The sequence below is a fragment of the Sinohyriopsis cumingii genome, chromosome 18, assembly GCF_028554795.1.
Source record: "Sinohyriopsis cumingii isolate HCF-2022 chromosome 18, ASM2855479v2, whole genome shotgun sequence".
Lineage (NCBI taxonomy): Eukaryota > Metazoa > Mollusca > Bivalvia > Unionida > Unionidae > Sinohyriopsis > Sinohyriopsis cumingii.
Window position 1 is genome coordinate 101631175 of NC_142978.1, and position 13683 is coordinate 101644857.

General features: G+C 35.7%; 1 protein-coding gene across 2 annotated transcripts in view; it reads right to left on the reverse strand.

The window, feature by feature from the left end:
* The window catches only part of LOC149777607 (clathrin heavy chain 1-like), a 53928-nt gene that overhangs the window by 18006 nt on the left and 22239 nt on the right, over nt 1–13683 (reverse strand). For both annotated transcript variants that reach the window (XM_089940816.1, XM_089940815.1), the window contains 4 exons: nt 8296–8451; nt 6014–6138; nt 3000–3164; nt 1510–1626 (listed from right to left, as the gene is read on the reverse strand). In XM_089940816.1, coding sequence (XP_089796942.1) covers nt 1510–1626; nt 3000–3164; nt 6014–6138; nt 8296–8451 — 563 coding nt within the window. The remainder of the gene's footprint in view (nt 1–1509; nt 1627–2999; nt 3165–6013; nt 6139–8295; nt 8452–13683) is intronic.

Below are 13683 nucleotides of genomic sequence, written 5' to 3' on the forward strand. Positions count from 1 at the left end.
TTGCTCCAGATACTAAAGATAATGCATTGAAAGACAAACTGATGAAAGCATTAAAAAATACAAAAAATTATGAATGGTGTACACATACACCATGTCGCTAAAACTCTGTGCCTATTTAGAGATATCTGCATATTCAGAGACATCTGTGCTTATTAAGGGAAGAAAGTGTGGATAGTGAATGGATGGATGAACTGACAGACAAAACATTAAAACTATTGAAATACTAATAGCCTCATCTGGACCACTAGTCTACATGTCAAGTTATGTACTAGGAAATGAAAGCATGAATGAGGGCTGGAACGAGGAACAAACAGATGACAAAATTTTAAAAATATTGAAATTGAAGGATTATGAAGAGCAAATAGCACACTTGTTCTACAAGCCTAATATGTGCACCAATTGTCACAGATATCCTTAATTATTTTGAATTTTGGCCTGGAACCAGAAGTTTTTATAATGGATGATGTCTGGACAGACCTTGGGAAAAAAGTTAAAATACTAAAAGTGAAAAATAATGAACAGCAAAAGGCATATCTGGACTACAACAAAACAATCTAACTTTCCAGAATAGGGTGGTGTTCGTGGGTGGGGCAAGGTATTTTTGAGACTCAAAATTGTTGAGGGGGGGGCATTATTTATTTTATTATGATTTATTGAATTTAAAAAAATTCTGAACCAATGATTACAATTCTGAATAAAAAAAATTGCTGATAGACTTAGTATTGTTATATACCACCACACAAACACACAGACATTAAATAAATATAATACGAAGTTTCTGTCAATACAATCCACTGGATTGTAGATTACAGCATAAACTTGTAGTTGTTGACTCCGCTGCTTTCAATAGTACATTGGAAGTTTTGAAAGTGAGTCATTTGAATGCATCTACATTCTCATTACAGATTGATGATACTGTTGTTCAGACTTACCAAAAGATATTCTTGAACTATTTTCTAAGCAATGAAAATGCTTTGCAGATATCTGCCCAAGTGTGATGTTGCTATGTTGACAGGTGTTGTACACACTACTCTACAATGATTATTATTGCCATGACATCTGCAGTATGAGAAAATTATAACATGCTCCCCTTGTGGAGCTTTCTAAAGTTAAACTCCATCAACTATATCTGAGGGTTTGAGAGTAAAAAATAAATCATTGTAACACACTTTGATCTGATAAGTGTGCCACCAGTCCAATGTGTACTAAGATTCAAAGAGAGCATGTCCAGTCTGAGAGATATGCTCCAGAAATAAAAGTGGATAACTGATTGATGGATGTAAGAATGGACAGAAAAATATACAAAAACATTAAAAATATTGAAAGTAAAGAACTGTGAATTTCAAATTCAGACCACTAGTCAAGTATGTGTACAAAGTTTCATAAAAACCTCAAGATAGAAAGATGCAGTAATGGTAAATCCCTTTGCATTACATACTTGTGGTATACAAATAATTAATGGGAATAATAAATGATGTAGTTCAAACGTTGATTAAAATATGTACGTACATGAACTGCCATGGGAAAATCATAGTGATCCTTATCATCTAGATACTGGATATGGTCATAGCTGTTTCTAGGAGCAAAGTTCCCTGGTATGTAAGGGCCCAATTCAATAACATGGACCTGAAATCATAGAAATAAAATATTCTGTACACTGGATATTGGAGATAAGAAACAAAACTTTAATGACAGAAAGTTTTCCAGCTAGCTATAATTAAAAGTCACATTATTCAGCCTTTCTTTTCATGCATGGCTCTATTTTTACCCATGATGCCCTTCTGTTTCATACAAATCCATTGTGTAGTTCTGAAATTATCTGAAAATGAAGTGCAGTGGTTAATCTAAGTTAAAGACAATGTCCTTGACCTTGAAGCTACTGACCCCACAATCAACAGGGTTCTTCATGGGGTTGTGGGGATAAATGATTTCCAGTTATCTAGAAATGCAATGGTCACATCTAGTTTTATTAACAGTGACCATGACCTTGAACAAATACAATGACAAATCAGCGACATTATTTCTTGGGTTAAGGGTTACAAGATGCATTAAAATATGTTCATTAGAACTTAAATTACCATCCAAACACTTAAAAAGAAGCCACCATACCCATTCGGATGGATGAGTGTAACATATTATACCCCTACCACATTTATGTAGGATTGTAAAAATCATTGACAATACTTTATATTTTGAGACACTGCCCAAGAAAGATAAGAAAATGAAGTCAAGAACCATTAAAAATAATTGACAGAATGTGTCAAGTCTCAGTCAAATTATAGGAGACATGCATACTGACAGAAAGTGTCAAGTCTCAGTCAAATTACAGGAGACATGCATACTGAAAACCATTTGATGAAGATGCTGGAAAACATGGTACAAAATGTAACTGGCAGTAACTGTATAAAGCAGGAATGTAGGTTTTTGCTATACCACATAAAGTATAGCATGAACTAATCATCCCCCCCTTCCATGTTTATGTCATTGTTCAATTACAATGTGAATTAATTCTCTTTTTAATTAAAATTTTTCATGGTTTTTTTTGTGTACCCACACAATGATTTTTCAGAAGTACACAAATTTGTAAAGCTCCTCTAGTCTGTGCCTGCAAATATACAGATATCATTCTTGGTAAAAAAAAATGCATTAAAAATTGCACCTCATTGTGGATTGTTTCCATCGAGCACATGTCAAAATATTCACAGCATAAAAAATTACATTATGCTAGCACAGAAGAAATCAGGTGCCTCATTTTTATTTCTTGTTGTTTTTTTCCCCAGGGCCCAGTTTAGTGATGACAGCTTTAGTAGGCCTGGTCACCCAGGCTAGCCTTCATCTAATGGGTTGAAACAAAATACTTTCTCAGGTGGATCTTTTTACCTCTGACCTCTACATTAGCAACCTCAAATCCAAAGAAACTGGTACCCAATGTTTGAAAGTAAATCCACAGTATCAATTGTCGTACACTGTGGATGCTTCTGAGAACCCTTAGGGGTTACCTTCCCATGATTCTGAACATCCCTGGTGGCCACACAGAGGATAGTGGATTTTGTTGAATTGTCATGAAACCTGTAGGGGGCAAAGCAGACGGCATGTGAAGCAATACACTGAGTGACATCTTCATCTGTGTTGTATAGCTGTGTTACTCCTGAGATTTTGTCATCCTGCAGAAAAGAAGGCCTAGGCATAATGTTCAATGAATCTTGAAGTTTTATTTTTATTACATTGTGAATTAAAAGAAAATTAAAAAAATTAATGCCTTAATTAAATTTATATAAACTAAGCAGTCATTAAACTTCTCAGGTGAACACAAAAATTAAATATATTCAATGGACTGCAATCAGCACTTGAGATGAAATTAATGTTACAAAATAAATTGTCCATTTCTAGAGATTCTAACCCATGAAAATGCTTATCAAGAATCTTCACATCAAGTTTTTAAATCTAGGCTGCTCATCTGGAAAGGATACCATGTTTATTAAAGGTATCAAACTTCTGTCTTGCAGATATATACTTTATATTCAGCAACAATTACAGTGCAGTTCGAATAAATGGTGTATCCATTTCTCTGATTTCCAGAATCATGAATTTCTGTAACATTCTGGACTAATAAAACAATAACCATTAATATTAGTTTTCTTCATGAATTATCTGCATCTTCCTTTTCTCTCCATCCTCTGGGAGCTGCAGTATCTAAGTTGCTAGAGCAATGAACTTGTAATCGATGGGTCGTGGGTGTTGATACCTGCCCAGGGCAGCAAATGCTGCTTAAAAACCTTTGTAAATGGTACTTAGTTCCCATTTCCTTAGCATAGTATATTCAGTATGTCAAAAGTACCATTAAAACCATCCGATAGACCAGCTCTTCATCTAAGCTGCCATTTTCACTCAATTATAGTCTAACAAACTGACATTTACATTTTTTTTACATTCAGAAACTATATTCTATATATAGAATGAAAAAAAATAAGATTTTCAAGTTGGACATTGTGTATTGGTGTCCAACGGCATATCCAACCTGGACCATTTTAATTAAGGACTAACGAGACATCATAAAAAATACCTTTTAGTGAAAGCTCCATGTCAACTTGACAACATAAGAAGTCTTGTCATGAAAAACCACACACTGATATGACAATCCATTCAACAGAAGTAGCAATGACAAAATTGTCAAAAAAGTTGAAATGGTCTTATTAGATGCCAGATCGGCGCAAATTTCATAATGACCAACATGTCATTAAAAGTCTTTTAACCATGTTGACAGATCAACTGGACATAAGAAATTTTGATGTCAATACAACCATCTGTTCAAGAGTAGTATCATTAATAAGAGGGCCACTGTGGCTGCCATACTGTTTGTCAGACTGGCACCATTTATGTTTGGGACCAACCAGGCAGTTTATAAGTATTTTAGTTGGTTGATTGGCTGGTTGTTTTTTTTTTAATGGTTCTTTTAACACATGACTGGCTATATTTTGCAGAGGAAATGGAACCCAAAGAAATGGAACTTAAGTGCCTTTCACAAGGACATACCCAAGGCTGCCAACCTGGGCAAGTATTGAAACCCCAATACTTGGATTACAAGTCTAATGCTTTCCAAACTGAGGTACCATAGCTCCCTAAAAATGGTGTGCAAATTTCATGTTGATACAACCATAAATTCATTATAAGGAAGTGACAAGATGGCCAACATACTGTATATTCGACTGGTGCCATTTTCATTCAGGATCGACTAGATATCATAAGTCTTTTACTGAAACCACCACATCAATGTTATCATCTATTCAGGAGTGGTGGCAGTAACAAGCTTTTCAATCTCGCTGCCTGTCAGCCATACTAAATATCTGCAGGTCACCCTTTTCACTTAGGACCAACTACATTTTTGGGATAAGAATGGATAATAAACCTGAGCTAACAGATGCCAGGTGCTAGATGAAAGGTCATCACATAAGTTCCTCTGGTCTATGATCAGTATGGCTAAAAATGAACTCCAATTTTCAAATGTACCATGAATGAATACGCCAAGCAAATGGAAACACATACACAAATTTTCTTTAAAACCTACTTACTAATGTAAACATATTTGATTGTCAATCAGCAGCATTCAAACAATTTTAAAGATGTGGCAGATTAATTTCCAACATTTATGTTGGTAGTCTGGGGTACGTAAGTTACCATGATGGATATAGTTGCGTCACGAAATCGTATCTAGTCTATTACTGTTATATTGGTCTACAGATATGCTGTTGAAACAAAAGGTCATTTTAGAACCGTTAAAAAGTCTCACAGATGAAAAGTATGTTAAGGTTATGGAGATGCACAAAGAACAAGTTTACAAGGCTGACAGATTTGCGCAACCAACTTCATGAACCTACTGCTTTTCACAACAGTAAGGTAACTATAAATGACCTGTTAAGTAAACTCAAAATTGTATCTATATTCTCTGAGATGCTGCTAAGATATGTGCTGTTTCATATGAAATCAAATTATATCCAAACTTTCCAACAACCATCAAAACTGCTAATCACTTTCAATCCTGTTGCATACCCAGAATGCACTGAACAGTCAGAATTTGGGAAAAATTAGTGCTTTCGTGAATCTTACAACTACAACAATATCATGTGCATCAGTAAAGTTGCTGATTGAGGAAAAGAGCTAGAGATATTATCCATTACAGAAATGCCAAACAAAATAACTTCTGTAAATAGTGAATGATCTACAAATTTTAAATTACATTGAACTGCTTTGTTCCAAGCAGTTCATTTTCCTTTTAGCAATCAATGTTTTACCAATAATTGTTATATACATTCTTCCCTGTTGACAGTTATTGATTATCCCTACATTTAAAACTAAAGTGACCATATATAATTCTTTGCTTACAAACATTGCTTTCACTGATAACTTGTTAAACCGCCCATTAGTAATTCACTTCAATTTAGTGATGCAACAAAATCATGATTCTTAATAGTGTAACAATCTGAATGAAATATTTTTGATGAAAAATATTACTGACCTCTGGAGTAAGCCCCGTCACAGCCAACCATTTTAGGCAAGGATCCGCCTTATAGGCCACTATCTCAGAAAAGGCCAGACGAGGGTGGCGAACAAACATTTTCTCTGGCTGTGAAAAAGGTCCAGCTGAAAAAAAGCAACAAAGCAACCAAACAAAAATGCTAATTATCTGAAATTCAATTCGGATACCACTGGACACTGATAAAAAAACTGAATTCCATTGACTGTAATATTAATAGCTGGCTAAATTGCTCCATTTTCAAAACAAGACTGGCAAAAACATGCTTACATCCTAAGCACAATATATCCAACTGGAAACTTTAAAATAATGACAACGACATGCTGCATGGCTGTTTGTTTTTTTATATATAAAATATCATCTTGTAGGTGCCCATTAAATAAAGTCAGCCTGGTCAGATCTTCCCATTAACATCTAGCAATACTTGTGTGACAACAGTGATAAAATGAACCCAGTTTTAGGTTTAAATCCACTAATGTGTACCCATCATATATAGCCCATCATGCACTAAAAAACTATGTTAAACTCAAAACAACAACAACTAATGTGTACAATTTACCCATATGTATGCTTCTTCTTAAACTATTATGTTCATTGTTTCCTGTAATACATTTCATAAAATCAGTGAGCTTCATTTTTTAAACATGGTAGTTCTATAGCTGATAAAATAATTAGTTGACCATGATTTGCACTACAATGGAAGATTCAAATCCTTTATCTAATTTGAGAGTTATAAATACTAATTTTAATTTCTGGTTGTACTTTTTTATTCCTGCATAATGAAACTAGTTTACAAAAAGTGAAAACCAAATGTTTTACTGAGCAGAAGCTGAGGAGATTTCCTCCTTCCTCCTCTGTGGTGCTATGGCATAAGTCAGTATTTATAAGGAATTGTTGAACAAAGTCTGGACAGCAGGTCATGGTCAGTCAGATTTGAAACACATACATAATGCATTTTGCCAAAAGGCAGTAATCCAGTTAGACAGGCAGAGAGAGGCATGGCACCCTGACCTTGACTCTGTGTGCCCGACCCATATTTCAGTTTCTACTCGTATCTACTTTACTTGTTAGATTGCTGCCCCATCTTTTCCCCCGTACCATGCCCCTTTCCAATTAACATACGGTCTATGTAAGGTGTTACTCAAAGTGAACAGTCCACAATGGACTTTTAGTATCTGCCAATATGCCATGCTAAAATGCTGACATCCCAAACACTGAGGTAACATTTGCAGACTAGAAATAAAGTAACATGCTATTGAGGATTAGATAATTCATCTGATAATAAAAATGTGTGGTTTTCAAAACAGGTGCTTGTGTGAAAATGGCAAATTAGTTGGTGGCTAGATCCTGAAAATCTCAATAAACAGTTCAGTGAAAGTAGCATATGTACCAGATTTTGTGAAATTTGTCATAATAAACACTTATATAAGCACGCATGTTGAGTTTTAGGACTGAGGGAATGTAGGCTGTTGCTTACTCAAGGAAATGCATCAAATGGTGAGATGCTCTTATATTTAGAGAAATTCCAATTATTTCTCTAAAAGATCACTACTTATGAAATGGTAAAGTACTTAACTTTTTAAAATTTGTATATGACTAAGAGTCCAAGCAACCCAAATTGAAAAACAAACATGTATAGGTTTGTGTGCCTATTTTTGTACTACTCTTGGATAAATATCTATCCTCAAGTTAGGGTCATTACATAGATGAATATGAGAAAATAAGTACCTCTCACCAATTGTCCAAACAAACAACAATGGAATGAATAATTAAAATTCCATTAAATCTGCACATGGTAAAGTGAACACAATCCTTATCAATTCACACAGAAATGTGTATTTTGGTGAATGGACAATTTTTGGCATGACACAATTATTGAGATCACATCAGTTTTCTGCAACAAATGCCTATACATCTGATTTAATGAAGGCCAAAAATAGCCCAAAACCTGCAGAAGGTCTTGTATGCTTTTGTAGATTTTTTTCCCCCACGGGACTGTTATTGTGTTATTAAAACTGTATACATTTGCATTTTCCTTTTTTAATAATTTATTCAATCTCTCATAGATTTCATAGCATTATGACAAAGTTATGTAACAAGTGTTGTCATATTGATGAAGTCACAATGTAATGGTCACATCATTCTGAACTGTGCAGTAGGCATTGATTTTATAAAAACAGACTTCTTTAACTGACAGATCATGCCAGTTGTTGTGAATGTAGTAGGCATCACTCTGAATAAAATTCGTCCAGTGACAAACTTACTCTTTAGCCACGGATTCCAGTGGTATACTGCATGATCTGTAACCATCGCAATATAATCTGATGACACCCATGTCCAATACATCAATGGATCATCCATTCTGGTCTTTGTTATCATTGACTTGGTCTCCACATTGAAAACCTCAAGCCGCAGTCCAGCTGTAGAAAATAACAAACTTCAAGCAAGGTTATGTCTCACCTGCACTATAGGAAACCAAAAAATGTGTTTAAGAAACATGTTATCAAAGAGCATAAATCCCTTAAAGCCATGGTTTTAACCTAGGCACATAACCTAGAGACAGGAGAACAAGGAATGTACATGATATTACATTCCTAATATGATGAAGAATTGCTGAAATATAAGTAACATACATGAAGGCCCCAATCTGAAGACATATACCAAATGGAGTTGTATACAGACATGCCAATTCTCCAGATTTAATTGGGAGTCTCCCGATTGTGTGCAGAAAACCCCCAGTCCCAAGCGGAACAAAATTCTCCTGATTAAAAAAACATGATACAAATTTTTTTCAGAATTGTTCCAAGTCAACAAGAAGTAATTAGGGCAATCACTGTATAGATGTCAGAGTCCTCCATACACACACACAATAGCTAGGCGGTAAATTCAAAGACTTGCCAGTCCTGTTTCAACCACCTGCTGAGTGGGAAAATGACTGAATTCAGAGCCAGAAAGACCCAAAAATGTACATTTGTTCATTATAAAAGTACATCAAATGAGTAACTTTAGCTTTCATTATTGTGTTCGTTTTCAAGTCTAGCCAAATAAGCAGTGCATGTGACCTCGAAATCAAGACATGTCGAGACTTAAGCAAAATGCTGTTTGCAAATTTGGATAAATATTTTGAGTTAAAAAGTAAATTGACAAAGATTGTAATCAGATTCAGAAGAGTGCTAAAATTGCTAAAATTTATAGTTCAGATGGGACAGTAGCCATGTTTAAGAAAGTGTGTGATGCCTTAGTGCTTGGAATGACACCTTTCCTTGGAGTGACAAAATTGAGTTTCACTCTGATAGACAAACAAGAGCTTTATACACTAAGTCTGATCACAATCTGTTAAAATATTAATCCTCTACAAAGTTCACAAGCTCAACACATTACATGAAGCAATACCTCATTAATATGCATAGACATCATTCATAACCAAAACCATCCAAGATCACAATGATATAAGTTTATGATCCAAGTTTGATCACAATCTCTTCAACAGTGAATCTTCTTCAGTATTCACAAGTATTTATAGACAGATGGATGATACGTGATGGACAAGGGTTGCTGTGGGGCCATACCATAAACTTAATTGTCTTCAGCCAGGTGAGTCAAAAATTAACCAAAAAGCATACATGTGATTCTACCAGCAGTAGGACACAAATACTGTTTTCATATCCACCAACTGCACATAGCATTTTATAGCTAAAATCTAATAATTTTCAAAGTCAACAAATTTAGAGGAAAAAACCCACTTGGATTTCTAAGAGTTCAATCCACACATTACAGAAACCTCTCAGAAACTTGTGAGTCTTTGAATAAAAATCGGTTTACCTTTGGCAGAGATGAGATATAAAGGAAACAATGAGTAATGAAAACATGATTTCAGCTGAAACATTTGTATAAGTACATGTATTTTGATATGTGTCCTCTTTGAATCTTATTGTGTCTTTCAATATGTAGTAACAGGAATACATTTTTTTCTTGATCCATTTATATTAAAATGAAGAAATGTATGCTTTCTCTCAAATCAAAAGCCCCCAAAAGTAAAGAAATATTTCAACTGGTTCAACAATGCTAGAAAATCAGAGTTTAAGTGGGTTAAGGTGAGTAGCAATGGTCCTGAGTTTACATTGTGTTACATGAGAAGTAAATTTTAAGACAGTATATGGGAGAAGAAATGAAACCACTAGGCATTTTAAGACAGTATATGGGAGAAAAAATGAAACCACTAGGCAATACAGACACCATGACATAGGAGCAATGATTCTTCTGTAACAAAAACACACTTTGAAGGCCTTATATGAGACTGAATCAAAAGTTCTGTTACTGTCACATTCCAATACCAATACTCCTATTAATTTAAAAGCAAATTTTCTGATCAAATTTTTTAAATCTACTGATCTGATATCCAGGTTCTGTCACACTGTATAAAGTTTCAGACTTCTTCACCTCATGGCTCAATCCAGGGCTGACTAACCCAAGAAGACAGTGAACTGGGTAAAAGGGATGTGTGAGATCATAATAATAATTCAAATATGAAGTGAACTGGATGTTGGTTTATTAAGATGCACTTGATGCAATGAGGCAGGATAGATAAAGGAAGGAGAGAAGTGTGTGATAATGTAATATTCTTTGCATACAGTAAATTATGAAGGGGTTTAAGTAATAAGGTAAAAGATGGGGAAAAAGTAAACCACAAAAGTATTCCATATTTATAAATATGTTGATTCAATGGCACATGATTATTAAGTAATGGGTCATGTGTGGTCAAGAATATGGGAAGAAAGATAGAACAGACAGAAGAGTAATGGCAGAAGGTAGTGAAACAGTGTCACTCTATGTTTTCGTCCCTTCATCATGCACATACCAATCTGGCTACCATGGTGACAAGATAAATGAACCTCAAGTGACACAGCCCTGAGTATCTCTAGTTCTTACTTGTAGCTGACTACTGCATTAGAATGATATGTTGAAAAACTCCTGCTTGTAAGACTACTGCATTAGAATGATATGTTGGAAAGCTCCTGCTTGTAAGACTATTGCATTAGAATGATATGTTGAAAAGCTCCTGCTTGTAAGACTATTGCATTAGAATGATATGTTGAAAAGCTCCTGCTTGTAAGACTACTGCATTAGAATGATATGTTGAAAAGCTGCTACTTGTAAGACTATTGCATTAGAATGATATGCTGAAAAGCTCCTGCTTGTAAGACTACTGCGTTAGAATGATATGTTAAAAAGCTCCTGCTTTGTAAGACTACTGCATTAGAATGATATGTTGAAAAGCTCCTGCTCTGTAAGACTATTGCATTAGAATGATATGTTGAAAAGCTCCTGCTTGTAAGACTATTGCATTAGAATGATATGTTGAAAAGCTCCTGCTTGTAAGACTATTGCACTAGAATGATATGCTGGAAAGCTCCTGATTGTAAGATACTAAGCCAGGAGCTTCAGCAATTGTTTTTGGTAAATTTTTCCATGTCCCAATTGTGCATGGAAAGAAGCTGAACTTGTAACAGTCTGTTGCCGCTGACATCAATGGAACTTCTTCGTGTTATTTGCCTTAGTTTGGTTATGTGATAGGGTCAAATATTTGTCTGCAGAAATGTCCACTAGGTTGTTTGCCATCTTGTATAACATGATTAGCTGGGCCTTGGTTTGCCTTGATTCAAGTGATTCCCACTTGAGATTATTCAACACTGCACTGATGCTGCTAGTATTTCTATATCATATTTGGTGTTTCTAGCAGATCTCCCCTGAACCATCTCTATTTAATTCCTCTGATCTTTGTTATGTGGCTTCCACACAGATGAGCAGTACTCGAGGCCAGGTCATATAAGCAAGAAATATGCTACACTTCTTACTTTCTTATTGCTGATTTGGAGGTTGCAGCACTGGAAACCAAGGTAACCCATTGCTGTTCTCTTTTTTTCACCATCTTATCAAGGAGGCGTTTCCACGAGAGACCTTTTAAGAATTCCAATCCAAGATACTTTGTAGCCTGCCTAATAACTAACTTGTGCCTCTTGCAAGTGTAATTGGAGATGATAGATTTCTTCATGTAGACTTGTAGGCTGCTGCATTTTCCTGGGTATAAGGACATACCCAAAGTTTTTTCCACACAGAGCTAGTTGGTTCATGTCTTCTTATAGAATCTCACAATCCTTGGAGGCATTGATTTCCTGATAGACTAAAAAGTCATCTGCATAAAGCCTTGTGCTAGATTTGATGCTTGAAGTTAGGTCATTGATGAAAACCAGGAAGAAGATGGGACCCATTACACTACCTTGAGGTACTCCTCTATTACTGATGCTGGGTCAGATGTTGCTCCATCTAAAATAACCCTTTGCAATCTCTCAGAAAATCTCTGATCCATTTCAGAGCATTAACTCTGATGCCATAATGGTCCAACTTACAAAGGAGACTTTCATGGGGGACACAATCGAAAGCCTTAATAAAGTCAAGAACTGCAAGCTTGTACTGCTCTCCTCTGTCTAAGGATTTGGTGAGCTCATTCACAAGGGTTATGAATTGTGTCTCACAGCTTCATCTGGCACAGGAACCATGTTGGCAGTCTGTTAGGATGCTTAAGTGATCTAGTTGATGCGTCATGGTGCAGACAATGTTTTCAAGCATTCTGAAGCAGACACATCATGGGGAGACAGGCTGATGGTGGCTGGCCTTGAATATTTCTCCGTTTTTGAAGATAGCTGTCACAGTTGCTGTTTCCACACATCATGGACTGAACCTGTTGAGAGGCAGTTAATATTGCTCAAGTATAGTGATCGTTCAGGATCCTTGCTGATTCATAACAGGTCTGGTGGTCTTCAGGAGGTTAATTTTAGCCAATAACCTATATAAGCCTTCAGTAGCTTGGATGTCAGGCACTGGTGGGTAATGACCTCCACTGGGGGCAGGGCAAGTCATCTTTGTCCTTTTGTGTGAAGACTAACTGGAATTGTCATATAAATATGTTGGTCTTGTCAGAAGCCTCTGACTGTAGTTTCCCATGTGCGTTGATGCGTGCCATAGATTTAATGTAGTTCCAAAATGTTTTGTGCTTGCTACTTTGATGTTCTTGATGGGAGTTTCCAACTTCTATCAAGTTCCCAATATATCTCCACTAGACCTGCCATTCTAAGCATTGGGACTTTGGTTTTGCTTTTTGTAAAAGTTTCAGATCTCTTGTCTTTCCTGTTGTTTTCTGCCTTGCAAACAATTTGTTCTTCTTTTGTGTGTCTATTCAAGGCTTGTTTGTCTTGTTTCCACATATAATCCTGGATGGCATAAATTACCCATTAACCATTTGATCTTCTCAAAAAATGTCCACGTGTCATTTGCAAAAAGGTTATCTGTTTTATGTATGAATGACTATTGTGATGCTTTCAGCTGTTCACATATCTGGCCATAATCTGCCTTCCTGTATTGGAAAACTGTATGAGGTGCTTTTTTCACTTTCATTGGTCACAGGCTGGACTGTATATAAACTTCTTCATGGTCAGCAATTCCTGGCATGACATCACACTATTTGATGAATGTTTTTTGTTTTTTGAAGAACAGATCATATTATGCATGTAAATGACACCACAGACAAACTCTGGACTACGGCCCAGTGGCAAAGTTAGGAAGGGAAGTATGTGACCATGTCTGTTGCAAGATCT